Source organism: Rhineura floridana, chromosome 2 (assembly GCF_030035675.1).
Source record: "Rhineura floridana isolate rRhiFlo1 chromosome 2, rRhiFlo1.hap2, whole genome shotgun sequence".
Classification (NCBI taxonomy): Eukaryota; Metazoa; Chordata; class Lepidosauria; order Squamata; family Rhineuridae; genus Rhineura; species Rhineura floridana.
Genome location: NC_084481.1, coordinates 119,086,603 through 119,106,778, shown reverse-complemented (window position 1 = coordinate 119,106,778; position 20,176 = coordinate 119,086,603). Strand labels below are relative to the sequence as shown.

The following is a 20,176-nucleotide window of genomic DNA, read 5'->3' as shown; positions in this document are numbered from 1 at the left end:
TGGACACTTATCCCTCATTTAACACTGATGTCTACTTCTTCTACATGAGCATGAGGGTATAGAAAAAGAAGTGTGAGAGAAACCAAGTGAAAATATAAAATACTGGATCCACAGGTTTCTTGAACCGCCAAGAACAGATGTTAGCTGCCAAATTGTGCAAAGAGTTGCTATATTTTTGTGCTGCACTTCAGACTCTGGAGCCCAGTTTGGCAGTTAGAACAACTTCTTAAATATATGAGGCAGAGTAGGAAATATTTTAGGGCTTCTGCTGGGAAAGCAAAGCTAATGGAGTTTTATGTATCATGTAATGGAACAGTTTCTGAAATGATCACAGTCAGTATCCTAATATGAGATTAAATACTTGTTTGAGCCAGAGATCTTGAGCAGTTGCTCCAATACAGCAAGTAATCATGTTGTGGGTGTTAAGAATTAAGTGCTTTGAGATTATATTAATTGGGGTGGTATGCAATTCTGGTCCTACTCAAAGGAGACCCATTGAAGTTACTAATGACTAACAGCTGCATTAATTTCAGTGGGTCTGCTCTGAGTAGGACTAGCATTGCATACCACCCCAATATATGTAATCTGAAAGCACTTGACGCTTAACACTCACAACATGATTACTTGCTGTGTTGATGCAACTGTCCAAAATCTCTGGTTCAAAAAAGCATTTATTTAATAGACATGACTAACATAGGTGCAGTAATTTCAGTGGATCTCTGCTGAGTAGAACTTAGTTGAACACAGTCCTTGGAATTGTGTGTGTGTGTGTGTGTGTGTATGTGAGAGAGAGAGAGAGAGAGAGAGAGAGAGAGTGTGTAATTGGGATTAACCAAACAGAGGTTTTTATTATATTAACAAAACATTTCAGCTTCTGCCTTCATCAGCTGCCAACATACAAATGCTGTTACCAAGGTGGCAGTTATAGAGCTCAAGGTGGCAGTTATAGAGCTTTGAGGATGGAATGCTCAGAGGGGCTTCATTTGCAGAAGCTAAGTAGTGGTGTTGTCCTCCAGGTTCAGGCCATGTGGTGCCAATGTGTCCAGAGAGTAAATCCAAAAGTTCTCCCTTTTGGTCAATGCTGCTGGATCTGCTGGCATCTCTATCGCTGTAATGGAAAAGTCCAACAGGCTGTGACCCTCGATGTTAAAATGCTTTGCAACTGGTTGATCCACTTTTTTTGTCAAAATTGCCGACTTGTGGTTCCTCAAGCGTGTGCGTAGGTCAGTTGTGGTCTTTCCTACGTATTGGATATGACATCCTGGTCTTTTGCACTCGATGATGTAAACTATATTGCAGGACCTGCAGGTGATGTTCTGTTTGATGTAATATATCCTGCCTGTCCTAGTGCTTGTAAAAGTGCCTGTCTTCCTGAGGTACACACAGGTGATACAGCGTTTGGAGTGACAAGGATGAGACCCTGGATTGGTGATAGGAGGCTTAAGCACAGCTCTCACCAACAGTCTATAATATAATATGACAGTTTTGAAAGCAACAAACAGAACTTCACTCAAGCTTGCTCTGGATCCCTATAAGGATTCCGTTAATCACCTAAAATTGGCACCACATGGCCTGAACCTGGAAGACAGTACCAGCACTACTTAGCTTCTGGAAATGAAGCCCCTCTGAGCATTCCATCCTCAAAGCTCTATAACTGCCACCTTAGTAACAGCATTTGTATGTTAGCAGCTGATGAAGGCGGAAGCTGAAATGTTTTGTTAATATAATAAAAACCTCTGTTTTGTTTATTTATTTATTTATTACATTTATATACTGCCCCATAGCTGAAGCCCTCTGGGCAATTTACAGCAATTAAAAACATTAAAAACAAATATACAAATTTTAAAACACAAAAAACAATTTAAAAACACAATTTTAAAAATTTGAAAACAATTTAAAAACACATGCTAAAATGCCTGGGAGAAGAGGCTTGTGACTCACAGCCTGGTTTCCTTCCTACATTTTTATGAAGACTATTACTGGGCCTATTAGAGCTGTTCCCTCAGTTCCTCTTACTGTGCACAAGCCTTTGTTAGTATTTATTGTAATGCTTTTCTTACACAGATAGGTGAAGATCCTTCATTAGAACTAATGGTAACAGAAGACCATGATTCATTAATGGAGAAGATGAACAACTGGAATTTCCAAATATTTGATCTTGTTGAAAAAATGGGAGACAAATCTGGAAGAATCCTCAGTCAGGTTTGTTGCTCCTATGGAGCATTCTGTTATTATGTCATTTTGTTATATATGAACACCTTTCAAGCTCTGTGTGTATGTGTATACAGACAGTTTGATAAGCTGCACAATGCTATTTTTCTAAGCTTGCATGTATATAAATGTTGAATAGATTTTATGTGGGAAATGCCATGTCTTGTGGTTAGAGAAGCTTGGAATACTTTAAGAAAGAAGTGGGTAACTTCCTTTACTGCTGATGTTTCTGCTATAATTTTCTACAATAATTCATGCACTCCAGGGCCCATGAGAGTGCAGGGGGTACATCGTACCTGAGCCCAGGGTCAAAAAGGGGGCCCAGGAGCCAAAGGAGGGGAGCTCTCTTTTCCTCCCTTTGTTATGTCATTTCCTGCTGGCTCCCATTCTGCAAGCCTGCTACAAATAGTGCTTTTTTTTCTTTCCCCCCTAACTTGTGCAAAAAAGCATAACATGTTGAAACAAATATTTGTATTTCTGTTGGATTCTGAAAATACAAATAATCAAACTTGAGGATTTTTTTCATTTTTTATTAAACTTACTCTGGAAGAAACTGAGCATGCTCGGTGGCCAAGGTAACAAGAGGAAGAGATACTTTGACCTTAAGAGGGCATGGTCATTAGGACGCTAGATTAACCCTTCCCCTTTAGTATGAAAGGAAAAATGCGGTTTGAGGGCTCATATAAGGTAAGCAGTGTGAACCTTTAAACCCTATCATGATGAGAAAATCATCTCTCCAAAATGTATTCTCACAAATCAGGAGCCCAGAAAAGCAAAGACAAGAAAGAACGAGAGGAAAATGAAAGAAGGGGTCAACAAACACTCTTTCAATTTGGATTAAGTGCGGCTTCAAAACATTTTTCGTTGAACTCACCTACAGAATTTGAGCAAGAAGAAACTGTTGGAAACCTCATCCCCAAACAAGGTGCAGTTGATTTGGGTAATCATGCACAGTATTTTGATGAAGGGGCAGATGCAGAAAATGAAAATGGAAAACAGAAAGAAACGGACGCATGTGGAAGTGAATTTGGAAGATGAGAGGAGTAATCATAATGTAGGCCTTGACATTGGATGTATCACAACCGAGTTTCCATCTCAAAAGGAAATAGAAAAGTATGTTACGAACGGTTACATCCCTCTGCCTAAAACATTCCCCAAAGACACCTGCAATCAAGTGTTCCCAGAAAGCATACTGAAATTTCAAAGCACTAATGGAGAACTACATGTAAGAGACTGGCTTGTCTGGAGTCAACAGAAACCAGCTTTATATTGCTTTCCATATCGATTATTTTGGCACAAGACAGTCAAGACTAGCACTTCTGCGTCAAAGTCTGCACTGGTATCTGCTGAAGGCTGGGATTCTAATGGGAAGTGGCGGAAACTTTCCTACAGGATCCCAAAACATGAAAAAGGCAATAGTCACAGAGAATGTTACCTAGCTTGGCGAGAACTAGAAAGGCGCCTGCTGTCTGAGTCAAGAGTTGACATCATCTTAGAAGCGTCAATCAAAACTGAAGCTGTGAAATGGTACAACCTTTTAAAGCGCATCATCGATGTTGTACACTTCTTGGGAGAATGTGGTCTAGCATTTACTGGTTCATCCCATCGAATTGGTGATTCAAACAGTGGAAACTTTTTAGGACTCATTGAACTGCTCTCCAGGTGGGACCCCATCCTTCAGGAACATGTGCTAAGTGTAGAGGAGTCACAGAAAAGGAGTGAGCGGCTTCAAGTTCATTATCTGTCCCCTGACTCACAAAATGAATTTATTGCAGAACGCTCGAATCTTGTGAAACAACACATTTTGCTTGAGAGGCAATCTGCAAAATACTTTGCAATAATAGTAGATTCCACACCAGATTCTTGCCATATTGAACAAACAACATTTCTTTTGAGATACGTACTTTTAAAAGAAACGCAGTATGAGATTCAAGAAAGATTTCTCAACTTTGCAGATTGTAGCAACAAAAGAGGGGAAGAAATTGCTCAGTTGATAACTGATACATTGAAAGAACATGCTATTCCTCTCAGTGACTGTAGAGCTCAAAGCTACGATAATGGGGCAAATATGGCCGGAAAATACAATGGCGCACAAGCAAAAATACAAGAACAATGCTCAACAGCAATTTTTTCACCTTGCAGTTGTCACACACTCAACTTATGTGGAAATAATGCTGAATGCAAACCTGAAGCAATAACCTTTTTCGGAACAATTCAAACTGTGTACCACCTGTTCAGTTCCAGTGCTAAGCGGTGGGAATTACTACAAAACCGTATTGGTTGTTCTCTTCATGGTATGTCTGAAACAAGATGGTCAGATCATGTTGAATGTGTAAAGCCTTTTGTAGCTCACTTGCCTGGCATTAAATTAGCACTGGAAGACCTCCTAGAACTAAATTTGACGGCCAAAACAAGCAGTGAAGTCCATGAAGTTTTATTATATGTGACATCTTTTGCCTATGTGTTAATGTCAGCTGTGTGGTACAAAATATTAGCTGGCATAGATATTTGCAACAAGGTCATCCCAGCTAGAGATGCCACACTGGATGTTGAAGTAGCAAACATAGAAACTCTCCTCACAGAGCTGACAAAACTTCAAAAGAACTGGAAATGCATGTGGAATGAAGCCAAATTGGTTGCGTCAAACCTAAATATAGAAATAAAACTGTCCCGTAGATGTGATGGAGTTAGGCGCAAGAGGGCAAGGCCGCATGACAACAGCACACCTGATGCTAACTTGGAAGAAATGAATGACACAGATGATACTCCAGAAGGGGCCTACTTCAGAAAGTGTGTGTTCTACGTTTTGGTAGACAATATTATAGCAGAATTAACTGTCCGCTTCAATGCTATTAATCAGTTGGCAGAAAAATCAATTTCTTGTGGAAATATCTCACCATGTCCGAAAGTGATGTGGAGACAAAAGCTTTATCTTTATCAGAGCAATATCCTGCTGACCTTAATGGTGATGATTTTGGAAAAGAAATGCAACATTTACCCTCAGTACATAAAGCAAATTTTGTAAATGCAGTTAAAGCCATTAGATCTGTGGAACTTGTTAACAGAGTACAGACTTGGTGACCTGTTTCCAAATGTTTGTGTTAGCTTAAGAATACTATTAACGATTCCAGCAACAGTAGCTTCTGGAGAGAGGTCATTTAGCAAACTTAAGCTAATTAAGAATTATTTAAGGTCTACAATGTCTCAGGAACGTCTTGTGGATTTGGCCAGGCAAAGTATTGAATCAAACATTGCCAGAACAATTAATTTTCATGCTGTGATTTGAAATATTTCACAAAAAAAGGCCAGGAAAGCTCTTTTTTTAAAGTAAATATTAAGTTTATCTACCTTGTTTCAATGTGAATTCTTTCTCCTTATCTGTATTGTAGCTTAAACAAAGATGTTCAAATCAAATGTGCTTTCTTATCTCTGATCCTCTTTTATTTTATTTATATTTATTTATATTTATCGTGGAGGGAGTATAAGAGCATAAGGGTTAAATGCAGAAAATTAATAGAGCGTTCCACTCCACCCCTCTCTCATCTTCCACACCCTTTTTGACCTTACAGGCTACAGCTCATGGCATAAAACCGTAGTGGATAAAAACAGAATGACTAATGGAGAAGGGAAGGGGCCCAAAAGAAACTTTGTACCCCCTGATAAAATTCCTCTCAGAGGCCCTGATGCACTCTGTCCACAATATAAGTTGGACAACTAGAGTTGAAGCAGTAATCTTCCAGTAATCTTCCATCTAATTTCTGTATAATAGCATTGAGTTGCTCAAAACTAACACATGGTTTAAAGAATTAGCCTTGCAAATCATCACAGGTCTGCATGGAAACTAATGGAACAGGCATTACTATGGCTAATCAAAAGGAATTAGAGGGCAGCTTTCTCACCCCATATGTATGATTATTGGCACTTTTAAGTATTTTGAGGAAGTAATAAGGAATGGAAAGTAGGAGTTAAAGTAGAGCCCCTTTCAGACATTCTGGAACTATGTATAGTAAACATTCAGCTTCCTGTTCTTGTGAAGTGTGACAAGAATAACAAGGGGGTGGCAGACCTAGCACACTCATTCCTGCTGTTCTCCCCACACATACACACAACACTGCATACGTATTATACACAGTTCCAAAATTCATAAAGAGAGCTCTAGTTAGCATTGATCTTTGCTAGTGTTGGTGTAGATGCAGTACCATACTATAATTAAGGTCAGAGAATGGAGTGGGGAACCACTAGAGGAGAGCAAACAGAGCACACTCGGGGCTGTTTCCCAGTTTGCAAACCATGGTTTGTAAGGTAACTAGCAGCATGTTTGCTCTGACTCAGTATATTGCAAAGCGCTGGCAAATGTGTTTTCCGACATCCTGTCTATGAAAGGAGGTAGGTAGCTTTACATATGTGGTGCAATTATGCTTTTTAGTATATATTAACCCTTTGTTTGCCCTTTTTCTAAATGAAGACTGAGAAAATATTAAATGAAAGCTCTGGTTGCTTCTTGTGGTTAGCTAACAAGTCCTCTGCATCCATACATCCAAGAGGTATCCTATTACTGGCTATCTTACAGAGACCAACATATCTCTGAGATATCAGAATTCATAGGTGGCCAAACTGCAGCAGAAGTTATAAGAGATGTTACCATTCCAGAACAGTAGCAGGAGGGCCCATCCTGGCTGTGACATAGCCTGCCTTTCCCACATACTTGCATTGCTGCCTGCTCCTCAGGTCAGGAAACTAGAGACAAAACCATGCCATGGAGAGAAGGCTACATTTGTACATTAGTGTGTTTTATTGTAGTGCCACGTCTTGTTTGGGACTTTTTAGGGCACATTTGCCAGAGATCACCGTGGTCATAACTGTGATTCAATGAGGTGCTTGAATTGAAGTCTTTAATCAAAGAAGCTTGAGCCAACATTTTCATATCACTGTTAGCACATTTTCTTGATTACCTGTAACAGAGAGAGAGATAGTAGAAGGAAGAGTGACGAAAGATTAATTATGTTCTTATGGAACTCCCCATCTATTTTTAAGTGCCATGTTCTAGTCAGGGACAGCACCAGAAGGTGGCCACGTTGGGCCCTGGCCAAAGGCTTCTGCAGCTCAGAAGGGCTCCTCTTTCAGTTGGGAGGGTGGCAATCCCATTCTATGATCTGTAGCAGTGTCGGGTCCAGCAACCCAACCCTATCGCAGAGAAGGAGCCCCCAAGCACCCCCCAATACAGACAGCATGGGCCTCAATAAGCCTGCCCACATGCCTCATATACCTCTCCTGTCAATGTGAATGCTGTGCATCCTGTGTTCACATGCCTGCCAACACCCAAGATAGTGATGGAGGCTTCCTTAAGGGGCTGACACCCCCGCTATGATCTTGGTTGACTGTAGGCATGTGTACACTCCGCATACATCTTTCACAAAACAAAAGAAGTAGGTGGGGTGTGCGGGCGGGCTTATTAGCCCTGTGCCGCCTGTATCAGGAGGTTTGTTGGGCTATGACACCATGGGCCCGGGGCAGACTGGTGCCCAAGGGCTCAGTCATGCCTGGCACCAGCTCTGGTTCTAGTAAAAAACTTAAAAGTTATTTGAAAATATGAAAGTTATTAATACATTTATTTGGATTATATTTGAATAAAAATAGAATTCTACTTAGACAATGTTTAAAATGTAAATAGTTGTATGTAGGCCTAATAAATAAAATATGCAAATTATCTTAAAGAACAGGAAATATGTGGTTTTCAAATTAATAATTAACCAAATTAAATTAATATAGTAATTATAAATTAATTAAATAAATTAACAAAATTAATATATTTTTGAATTAACTCTTTTGTTAGGAAACCTCAGCAATCAGTTTGTAATAAGCTCACATTAGTTTTAAACTGGAGAAATTACAGAGATGTCTGCTTACACTAGGTGGCCCTCTGATCTCCCCTGAGTCCACCCTGCCGCTTCAGCCCCCTACACCACATCTCATATTGTTCCAGGAGTTCTCCTTATCCTCAGGAGCAGTTTTTGAAAGACAGAGGGAGATGCTGTGAGGAGGAAGTGAGAAAGCCTGTTGTGCTAGTGCATGCTTCTTTGGATGCAAACCTACTTACTTCAAAATGTAAAACGCGACAGCTTTTTCCATTTTATTATTATTATTATTATCTTTATTTTTACCCCGCCCTTTTTCCAAAGCTGGAACTCAGGGCAGCTTACAAATAAAAACGAATACATATAATAAAAACATACAAAAACCTGCATTTAAAATTGAATTAAACTATATACAACATTAAAACATTTAAACATACACTTAAAATGATTCAAAAAACAGTTTAAAAATAGTGCAATTAAGGCAGTAAAACAATACCGCACCCCTCTTAAACGCTATCCTTAAACATCTTCTATTCCAAAGGCCTGTCGGAATAAAAAAGTCTTTACCTGCCAACGAAAGCACTGTAGGGAGGGGGCCATTCTTGCCTCATTATATATTTATATAATAAATCCTAAGCTTTTTAGGGCACAATCCAACTCGTCAGAGGCCAGTGGAAGCAGAGCCAGTGGAAGGGGCCATCTATCTAAGCGCTGTTCTGAACTGGGAGGAGAGGACAGTAGCTGTGCCAGCAGGGCTTGACGGAAGGAAACGAAATGCATTTTTCCTTCTGCCACCCCTTTTCCCAGCATATCAGCTGCCAGGACTGAGGGCCGCAGGACCGAGCCAGACAGGCTCAGGATACAGTGCAAATTCCCCTCCCCTCAGTTTTGCCTCAACACATCCCCAGAATGCCCCTTTTTGAGGCCTTCCACCAACTCTTCTTGTACCTATCTTGGCTGAGTCTGCTGGGCCCCAGCGGCACCCAGGTGGCATAAGAATTCCCCAGCTGTGCCCGGGGGGGGACTTCTGAAAGTGGAGCCCGGCGGTGCTGACATCATTCCTCCTCTGCTGCAGCTACACTGGATCCTGAAATCCCCCAGCATAGCTAATGGCTAGTAGACCAACTAGAGTTTTAGTAAATTAGCAGAGTTTAGCGTAGTGTATCTTGCTCAGCGCTTTCTGCTGTGTGGGTGTGATTTTACCTGAGAGAAAGCAAGCTTTTATCTTGCTTTAAATCACTCAGATGTGGTTTCAAAATAAGAAATAACTACTTTATTAATAGAAATACATACTTGATAGGAAAGGCCCTACTTCAGTGTAGCTAAGTTGGAGGCTGCAATGAGCATGCTTGGACATTGCCCATCATGCGAGAGGAGAGGAGAGGAGAGGAAGAGAACATGGTCTGCAGAGAAGAAAAAACAGGAAGGCGAGTCAAAGGTGAGAATAACTCCCTGAGAGATATCAGTTTAGAGGAAGGAAAACAGACAGAAAAGATGAGCACACGTCAGTGGCAGAGTAGCCAGCTAGGAGGACTATCTTTCTATCTCTCTTCCCATGCAAAGAGGACCAAATGGGAGTTGGTCTTGTCACACTTCTAACAACTACCAAGAGGCTTGCACCCTTAGTAAATATATTTTGAATCCATTATTTAATTATTGCATGTATTGTAATTCATTGTAATATGCTTATGAAATAAATATTTTTCTTTTTTAAAAAAGACAAAACGTAAAATCTAAAAAAGAAGTGTACATTACTGTACATTAACATTCTTTAGAATTAAAATATTATATCATGTGTTTAGGTTGCATTTACGTTGTTTCAAGACACTGGTTTATTTGAAATTTTCAAAATTCCAACTCGACAATTCATGAACTACTTTGAGGCTCTAGAAAATGGTTATCGAGACATTCCCTGTAAGTAATAGCTTACAACACCAAGCTTATTTGTTCTTCTAAGCCATACTGTGTGGTTTATCAAGTTAGCCATATGTTTTCAAACAACTGTTGCTACAATGTAATATTATGGTATTGATGACTAGCATTTCTTTTATTAATGTTTCTCTCATGCATTATAGAATAATAATAAATATATTTAAAATGCTAATAATAACAAAAATGGATAAAATGAAGTTTGTTTAAAGCATTTGCTAGCTTGGCAAATACAAGGGGATGCTAATGAGATTAGTAGAGTTAATAGGAGGTTGAATGTTGAATATTCAATTTTTAATAATTTGGATTATCTTTTAATTTTGATTCTTCCTTCTTCTGGGGGAAAACTGTGTACAGTTTTGGTCACCCCATCTCAGAAAGGATTATATAGAGAAGTAAAGTTACAGAAAAGGCAACCCATTTGTTCAAAGGATTGGAACACCTTCCTTGCAAAGAATGCCTCCCTGCTCCTTGCATACATCCACTCCTGTGTCTAGATTCAGTGAAAGATGGTGTGTGGGATTCTCCCCCCTCTGTCTTTTGGGCTTCTCTTTCCTTCTCAACCCATTTCTTGATTTGAATCCCCACTTTGATCACACACCCTTTCTCCTTGGTTCCCTTTTCCTTATTGTAATTCTCCAGTCTCATGAGCTCTCTGTCCATTCAGTTTCCCAGCCTCAAGTCTTTCTTCCTCTGCCTACCCTTCCTGTCAACAATACAACAGCTTTCCTTGGACCTGTAGAATGTTCTCAGACAGAATTATCTTCTCTCAGAAAAGCCAATTTTTTGTCACCTTTCTCTGCCCAAGCTTTCTGCCACAACAGTAAGAAAGTTCATGACCTTACTATAATAGCAGGTCCGTCAATGGCTTACAGAGGGCAGCTTGCAAACAAGTGACAGGTGATATTATTCGTACATATTATGATAATATTTGAACAATTTTAAAAATCTGATTTTAGATCACAATCGAATACATGCAACAGATGTTCTTCATGCTGTTTGGTATCTTACAACAAGACCAGTTCCTGGATTTCGGCAAATACATATTGATTCTGTGACAGGAACTGACATTGGTATGTGATTTTGTTTGTTCTTCCACAGACAGTTCCCCCCGCCCACCCCAATGAAATAAAATTAATATATTTGAGGTAACTGGAAAAAATGTCTCCTAAAATTTCTTTTCTTACTTGAAATTTCATTGTTGAAAGATAAAACTAACAGCTGATGTCATTTAAAAGCAATGTGTGTCTGGTTTTAGGAGAATTGATTTAATAATTGCTGATATGCTTTGCTTCCTAGCCAAGAAAATGGTTTCACTTAGAACTCTTATCCAGAATGAGATCTATATCTTCCTGGAGCAGTCAGCATGTTTTCTAGCAACTAAAATACATTAGGCTAATATTTCTTTATTTAATTAGGAAATGAAACATCTCAAACTAAAAGTACCTAAGGTTAAACTATTTAACTTAATTAGAGCTTTTCTCAATTATTTTAGTGTAAAAAAGAAATAGTCCTGAACATTCAGGATCCTATTTTAATTAATATATACACATCTTAAAACGTTCCTGTACGTTTAAGCCAATATAACTTAAATGAAATTGCTTAGCTTTAACTTTGCACAAAAGATATTGAGATAATAAGGCAGGTTTTTAAAAAATTCTCACAATTTGTTCTTTATATAATAAAAGCACAGAAATTCTATCTTATTTTTGAACTCCTGAAGTGCACGTGTTAAGATGGTTAATAGTGATTTTGTTTGTATGAATTTGGACACACTGACTTTAAAACTACTTATAATTTCATCCTCAGGATATCATTATCTGATTTTAGTTGACAAATAGAAATATTCATTACAATTTATCCTCTTTAAGTTGTAAATAATAACGCCAATATGATTCGTCTGGCAGTTTAGTGTTAGTAGGCTTCACTTTCAGAGGGTCCAAAATCCAGAAATGTTTAATATATGGTTTCTTTCTCCTGGGGAATAATTGTTAGAAACTTATTTTTTTACTTTTCAAAGAATTGTTTTAAATCTTAAACTTAACACAATGAAAGCTGTTCATTGGTGGGTATAATGTAAATGCTTTTGAAGATGCTATCGCTGAATACAGTAGGGCCCCACTCATATGGCGGGTTACGTTCCAGGCCCCCACCTAAAAGCAAAACCCACCAAAAAGCAGAACTCATTCAATAGAATTGCGCCCAACGTCCAAAAAACGCCATAAAAGCAGAACAAGTGCTGTATGAGTGGGGCCTTACTCTAACTGGAAGCCGCCGTATTAATAGAAAGCCGAAAAGCGGGCCGTTGAAAAGCGGGGCCCTACTGTATTCTTAAAACATTACTTTTGTATTTAATTTTTTCCTATATACAGATGGTGGCATTTCAGCTGGCCGAGTTGTCTTTATTTCCTCCAGGAGTTGTACTATTGTTGATGAAAACTATGGATGCTTAGCCTTAAACATTCCAGCCTTAGAATTAATGGCTCTTTATGTAGCAGCAGCTATGCATGACTATGATCACCCTGGTCGTACAAATGCTTTCCTGGTAGCTACAAATGCTTCTCAGGTAGGATTTTTTTTTTCTGGAAAGTTTCTGGTATTCAGTTCAATTCTTAAAATTTAGCAGTCAAGTATATTCATGTTTGCCAACAATTAAGCATGTTTGATACATTGACTGTGCAGTCTTATAGTCACTTGAGGGTAAGTCCCATTGAACATAGTGGAACTTACATCAGAGTGGACATGTATAGCATTTCACTGTTAATTCTTATATAGATATACAGTTGGTAAGGCATCACTTCTTCATGGCCACAGAATAAGACTTCATATGTTTTGGCAGCATTTTTTTTCTCCCTGTCCCAATCTGATTTGGAACAGAAACAAAAAAATCAAATTTCAAAAAGTAACTTTATCATGTCATAAAGTAATTTCATCTTAGTCAGTTGTGTACCAGTGATGCCTGAGGTCCCTCCGTTCTTTCATTATGTCTTAGCAGCGTTAGCCAAGTATTACATTCTCCCATCCACTGCATGAGGTGCAATTGTGGCTAGTTGTCCTGTTTTTAATTATAAGCAATAATCCTCTTTTCACTCTGTGGGGCTGTTTGTACATTATTTTTGCTCTGAGTTATCTCTGAGATGAGACTGGAATCAGGCCGTGAGTTCATGTCTCTCTGCCTTACCTTTTTGATGGTGCTTTCAACATGGGTAGGAGTGAATGACCAAATGGGAAACTTCCATAGCTATTTGAACATGGGTTTTCCCCACGTCCTAGGAAATTCATCCCAGTGAATGTTTACTGGATTCAGTTACAATGGTATTTCTGTTCAGGAACTAAAAAATTAATATTCAAATTATTCAGTTAAAACCGAAGTACTCTTATTGTGGTCCATAAATGTTTGTAAAATGTCAATCTTTAAAGAGGTGTATTCAATTATTTTGCAGGCTGTGCTGTACAACGACAGATCAGTTCTGGAAAATCATCATGCTGCCTCTGCATGGAGTCTCTTCCTATCTCTGCCAGATTATAACTTTCTTCCTAATCTTGATCATGTACAGTTCAAACGATTTCGGTTCTTAGTGATTGAAGCAATCCTTGCTACAGATCTTAAGAAACATTTTGATTTTCTTGCTGAATTTAATACCAAGGTTTGTAACACAAATTCATGCCAGCACATAGACCATAAACCATAACATTGTAATGTTAGATTTATTTATTTAAGAAATTTTATAAACCACTGAATCAAAAAATCTCTTAAGTGGTGTAGAGTAAAATAATTATCAATGATATACAGAAAAAATCAACAAGATACATAACCGAATTATGTGTCCTGATACACTTGCTGAAATACAGAAGTGTTTTAGCAGGCATCTGAAACAGTATAGAGAAGGTGCCTACCTAATGTTAGTAGGCAGGGAATTCCAAAGTATAGATGCCCCAATGAAACATTGATTTCTCACAGATAACAGAACAAACATTATATGGCAGTTGTAAAACTGCAGATCAAAGCAGTGCAACAGTATGGAGGTGATTCTTCAAACAAACTGCTCCCAGGCAATTAAGGACTTTATATACTAACCATATAACCTTAAACTTGGTCCAGTTGCAAATTGCTGGCCAATGGAGATCTTTAAGCAGAAGTATAACATACTAGGAGGAACTCACTCCTGTCTGCAATTGTGCTGCAGCATTCTGCACTAACTGCACTTTCTGGACCAATCACAAGGGAAGCCACTCATAGAATTCATTGCAGTAATTCAGTTGTGAGGTTACCAATGCCTAGGCTACTGTGCTCAAGCTATCCCGATCCAGGAATGGCCAATGGTGCTGGTGGAAAACATTCCTAGCCACAGAGGTCACCTGGGCCTCCAATGACAAAAGGTGAATCCAGGAGTAACCCCATACTGTGAACCTTCTTCAGTGGGACTGCAATCCCATCCAGGGCAGGAAACTGGCGAATGTAGGAACTACTCACCCACAATGCCTTCAACTTGCCAAAGCGCACTCTCCCAGTGCTACTGTCTGGACTTGGCCCTGTAGGTAGGACCAGAACTACTGGACCATTGTGACCCTGATACCCATCCGAAGGAGGCAGTCCAGGAAGAAACCAGGTCAATTGTATTAAAAGCAGAGAGATGGAGGAGGAGGAGCAAGGTTGCCCCTTGTCCCATTCTTGATAAAGGTCAACTATATGGGCAGATTCTGTCCTGTGGCCAAGCCTGAACCCTGATTAGAATGGGTCTAGATAATCAGTATCATCCAAGAATGCCTGCAGTTGCCCCACCACAACCCTCTTCACCACCTTCTCTAAAAAGAGGATATTAGTGACTGGCTGACAGTTGGTCCAAACCAACAGGTCCAGAAACTGCTTCTTTTTAGGAGTGGCCATACCACTGCCTCTTTCCAGATGGCAGCAAGCACTCCCTCCAACAATAAAGTGACCCAACCAGTCAATCCTCTGCTAGATTTATTAAGACAAGAGGGACAGGTATTGAAAGCATGTGGTTGCACACACAGCTGTTAGCATCTTGTTCACATAATCAGGCTGTACAAACTAAAAGTGATCCCACATCACGTACACGTGACAAGCACTGGTCACTTAGTCAAAGTTGCAGCAACTGTGGAGTCAAGGTCTCTGTGCAGTTAAGTAACTTTGTCCTCAACATGTTCAGCTGGTTGGTTACAGCGGATCCTTGAGGGCTTCAAGGGTCCTTCCCTCCAGGGGTCCTTCCCAGTCAGCAACCACCAGACTACCAAAAAGAGCTCTGATGGCCAGTTGTTTGGGGGTGCAATGCAAACTACAAAGTGTAGTTTTTTGTACCCGCACTGCTACATGGGTGGCAGAGTTATGTATGCTAACCAGTGTGCAGTAGATCTGAGAGCAACAGTTTTGTGACTTGCACTCTAGTCTTCAACTGACTTATTTATATATATATTTATTTATTATTTGACTTATATCCCGCCCTTCCAGCAGGAGCCCATAACTGCTATAGCCTATAACTGCTCCAGAATACCAGGAAGCCTTTTGGGCTCTGCAGCATCAGGGAGGTTGGTCAGGAGCTATCATGTCAACTGCTGTGTCCAAAGTAAGACTAGGGCTTTGACAGGATCATTAGCTTTCTCCCCTAGAAAATTGCCCAGAATGTTCCAGAATCTATCAGAATTCATCAATCACCAGCAGCAGATTACTCAAATCAGCCCCCACCCCTGCAAGGAATAACTGCCACCACCAATCCAAACTTTATCTGAAACTGGTCGGACCATGACAGTGGGGTTCTCTGCATGCATGCACGCACACACACCATCCCTCAAATCTCTTGGAGCAGACCGCACCCTTGCTGCTGTGTTGGACCGAGTGGTTGAGATCGCCCCATGATTGTCATAGAGGCCTGGAAGTCCTGAGCTGGCCCAGTAGCTGCCTTGACATGCATATTAAAGTCACCCTCGAAGACTATTGTCCTGGGGGCCTCCAACACCATGCTAGAGATCAGCAAAGTGGTTGATATACTAGCAGCATCCCCAATCAGTCTGTCTGGCTCAACACCAGGTGTAAACCCTCTACGTCTGCCTTTTCTGATAAAGGAGATGGAATTCCTATGGACAATGGCAACACGCTTCATTAGAAAAATAGCAAGTCAGAAAGAAAGTTATGCTGAAATTTCCAAGGTGCAAAATCATATACTCTCACATAAAGTTCTGCTACATCCATGGTTGTCATATGACAACCATGTTATGTTAATTGAAGGTATTGAATGGGAATGGTGATAGCCCTCCCTCTCCAAAAGCGCAGGTACATGCAGGAAAGGAACTAGCCAGCTCTATGTACTTCTAGAATGCTCTATTGCTGAAAAAGATAAAAATATTTAATAAGTTGCTTGTTGATGTAAGGGATTAGGTAACATCTTTGGGGACTCACTGTGCAATCCTATGCGTGCCTATTCAAAAAAAATCCCCATTGGCTTGTATCCTAACTTTCCTTCAATGAATAGGACAGAGTTTTCATTCTCAAAATGAAGCTTTCCCTCCTTCTCCTTCCCTCTATTACCTGCTATACATCCCTCAGCCAAAATCTGCTCTTGGGAATAGGGTGGAATGTGGTGGAGGGGAGAATGTAGAAGGGACACATTGGCAGAAATTGGGTGAACAAAGGAGCAGGATTCAAGCCATTGAGACTTATTCCCAGGTAAATGTGTGTAGGACAGCAGTCTAAGGCTGCTATTCTGTGTACACTTACTTGCATATACACTTTATACATTTACTTGCAAGGAAGCCCCATCGAAATGGAATGTACTTCCGAGCAGTTATAAATAGGATTGTGCTGCATAATTTATAAAATAAATAATGCTCTTATACAATGAACCTAACTAAGTCCACAGAACCTAACTAAATGAAATGAATGAATAGACTGAGGCAACTCGTAAGCCAAAATACTAAAACTATGTTTTTTCTTCCAAACAGGTTAACGATGTAAATGGTCATGGTATAGAATGGAGTAATGAGAGTGATCGCCTCTTAGTGTGTCAGATATGCATCAAGCTTGCAGATATCAATGGTCCAGCAAAAGTTAGAGATCTTCACTTGAAATGGACAGAGGGCATTGTTAATGAATTTTATGAGCAGGTAGACCTGAGAAATCGATTTTTTTTTAAAAAAAGTTTGTACAGTCTAGTTGATTATTTCCATCTGTCTCTATCTATATACATGTATGTGTGCAGAAATGTGCTAATAATCCTGTATGCTTTCAGGGAATTCCACAGACAGGCTGAGGAGTCAAAAATAGTGACTATGTTAATACTAAGTCATGGGTTGTTCAACAAACCACAAGTAATCTCATAGAAGCCATGGCTTGTTTCTCCAAAGTTTTTGTTTGTTTTCCAGCTGTTCTTGTATTGTGTCTCTGTAGCTTAGTGAGTGTCTGCGTTAGGTGGCCAACAAACCATGGTTTGTCTGCTGGGTTCATAAGCAAAAAGCAAACATTTGTTTGTATCCAGCACAGCTGTTCCACTTGTACAACAAAACTCCCCCCTCCTCTGCAGCACACCAGCACCCTCACAATGTGTTCTAAAGGGTTGGGGACCCTCTGAAGCAAATTTTTGGGGTACATGGGAAGAGGAGAGAAAGGAAAGTGTGACTGCATGAGTGGAATGCTACTTGTGCAGCACTGAATACAACTTCGTAGCTTCATATCATGGTTTGTTGCCAGAAAGCATAGCATAGTTGGTCTGCTGAGCTGGATTCAGATATTCAAATAAACTACATTTTGGCTAAACATGATGTAGCATGTGTGAACCAGGCTACAGTGTGTTTGGTGGGAAGCTTGTGGTTTTAAGACAAAACACATTTCTCCCTTCCCTCTAGGAAGACAACAGAAGATTTATGTAACTTTAAAGTTGACAACAAGTACATTGAACCTGTCAAGGACTATCAATACCTTGGCAGAGTCATAACCAAAATGGAGACAGTCGTCAAGAAATCAGAAGAAGGATAGGACTGGGGAGGGCAGCTAAAAGACAAATAATTGGATATTAGAACAAATTAAACCAGAACTATCACTAGAAGCTAAAATGATGAAACTGAGGTTATCATACTTTGGATACATCATGAGAAGACATGATTCACTAGAAAAGACAATAATGCTGGGAAAAACAGAAGGGAGTAGAAAAAGAGGAAGGCCAAACGAGATGGATTGATTCCATAAGGGAAGCCACAGACCTGAACTTACAAGATCTGAACAGGGTGGTTCATGACAGATGCTATTGGAGGTTGCTGATTCATAGGGCCGCCATACATCATAATTGACTTGAAGGCACATAACTCCTGAAGAAATGCCAGCTGTAGTCAACAGAGATGACATGGTTCAAGAGGATGAAGTTCTGAAAAGACAATATTTACTTATCAGATAACAGTTGTTTAGGAGCACCAGCACCTGTTCCTGGAGAGTATAGGGAGGTACCCCAAGCATTACCCATACAGGTGGTTCGACGGGTTGTAGGACCAACACCTGATAGGAAGGATGTGGCAATGTGGATTTCCAAGAATATGGCTGCTATAGAGGGGTAGTTTGAATTCCATCAGCAAATATACACAATAGATTGCTCAATCCCTTAGTGCAAGCATCTTTGGCTTTGGCTGAGAATGAATGTGGCAGTTGGAGTGATGCTGTGGCACCATTCTGTTTAAAGACGCATGGACATATTCCAGGATCTAACTTACAACCTGTTCTGGCCAATACAGCAAAAAAAAAAGGGAGTGGCAGTGGCCTTTCGGTTGGGAATGTGCCTGGCTGCTGGAGCCTATTCCACTGTATATGGCATAGTGAAGAGTTTGCTGAGAGGACAAGCATTAAAGTTGGCAGTGAATATAGCTTTAGAAGCTTTACCAGATGACTATACAAGAGCAGAACAGTTTGAGGCAGTGTTAGCTTGAACCCAGAACACCTTAGGTATGCTGGGAAGAACTCACGGAGCTCGAGAGAAGGAGACTGCTGAAGAAGCTGATGTTGGAAGACAAGGACAGAGATTTGGAGGTAGAAGAAAATAGTGACATGGCGTGCAGGGACAGAGACAAGGGATCAATCAGCTCAGAGATCTCAAGGAATCCTGCAGAGGAGATATGAAGAGCCACAGCGGCAGCAGGAGCTAGCCCCACCAGAAGAATCGAAGATATGAAGAGCCACCACGAGATAGGTACCAGTTCAGACCAATGGTAAAACCACCTCCACGGTATGGTGGTGAAGAGAATCCTGAATCCAGAGAGTGACATACTACCTGGGAAGCCAGAGGGCAAGCAGCAGGTCTCCTCCCTCGAAGAAGGAGGAGGAGGAAGAGGAGTTTCAGCTACATTACCAGCAACAGGAGAACCTGGCACGCCGGTTACAGAGCCAAAGGAGGTGTTACATGTACACATTGTATCAGTAGAGGAGGATGGAGAGGATGCCACTCAAGACTGAGTATTTGTATTTGGTGGTTATGTATCAGGGCAGGACCTTTCAAGGATTCTGGAGCTGAAATATCTTGCTCAATTTTACCCCCAGAGAAGCAAATGCAATATTTTATAAACAGGGAAGTCTGGATACATCATTTCAGTGAAGAAATCTCAGGTAACAAGAAGCTGTGTAGATTTCCTGGGCTTCACAATATCTGAAGAATCATAGAAACATAGAATAGCAGAGTTGGAAGGGGCCTATAAGGCTATCAAGTCCAACCCACTGTGCAATGCAGGAATCCAAATCAAAGCATTCCCGACAGATGGCTGTCCAGCTGCCTTTTGAATGTCTCCAGTGTCGGAGAGCCCACTACCTCTCTAGGTAATTGATTCCATTGTCGTACGGCTCTAACAGTTAGGAAGTTTTTCCTGATGTCCAGTTGAAATCTGGCTTCCTGCAACTTGAGCCTATTATTCCGTGTCCTGCACTCTGGGACGACCACATTGTTGGCTCATATTCAGCTTGTGATCAATGACAGTTCCAAGATCCTTCTCACAAGTTGTGTTGCTGAGCCAAGTATCCCCCACCTTATAACTGTGCATTTGGTTTCTTTTTCCTAGGTGTAGAACTTTGCATTTATCCCTGTTGAATTTCATTCTGTTGTTTTCAGCTCAATGCTCCAGCCTATCAAGATGCCTGTCTTCATAGCACTTGACGCGTATGTGCTTGTCTCATCCTCTGGTCATATATCTTTAAA

General features: G+C 40.3%; 1 protein-coding gene across 6 annotated transcripts in view; it reads left to right on the top strand.

Moving 5' to 3' along the window:
• PDE3B (phosphodiesterase 3B) overlaps positions 1-20,176 on the top strand; it is a 134,043-nt gene that overhangs the window by 94,647 nt on the left and 19,220 nt on the right. For 5 of the 6 annotated variants that reach the window (XR_009760606.1, XM_061610302.1, XM_061610301.1 and 2 more), the window contains 6 exons: positions 2,065-2,202; positions 9,869-9,980; positions 10,955-11,068; positions 12,368-12,561; positions 13,439-13,642; positions 16,953-17,114. Coding sequence is in view for 5 of the 6 variants with exons in the window: in XM_061610302.1 (XP_061466286.1) it covers positions 2,065-2,202; positions 9,869-9,980; positions 10,955-11,068; positions 12,368-12,561; positions 13,439-13,642; positions 16,953-17,114 (924 nt within the window). In the remaining variant the exon portion in view is untranslated. Of the gene's footprint in view, positions 1-2,064; positions 2,203-9,868; positions 9,981-10,954; positions 11,069-12,367; positions 12,562-13,438; positions 13,643-16,952; positions 17,115-17,852; positions 19,568-20,176 lie in introns of those variants that run through there. The other variant, XM_061610303.1, reaches the window with a different exon arrangement.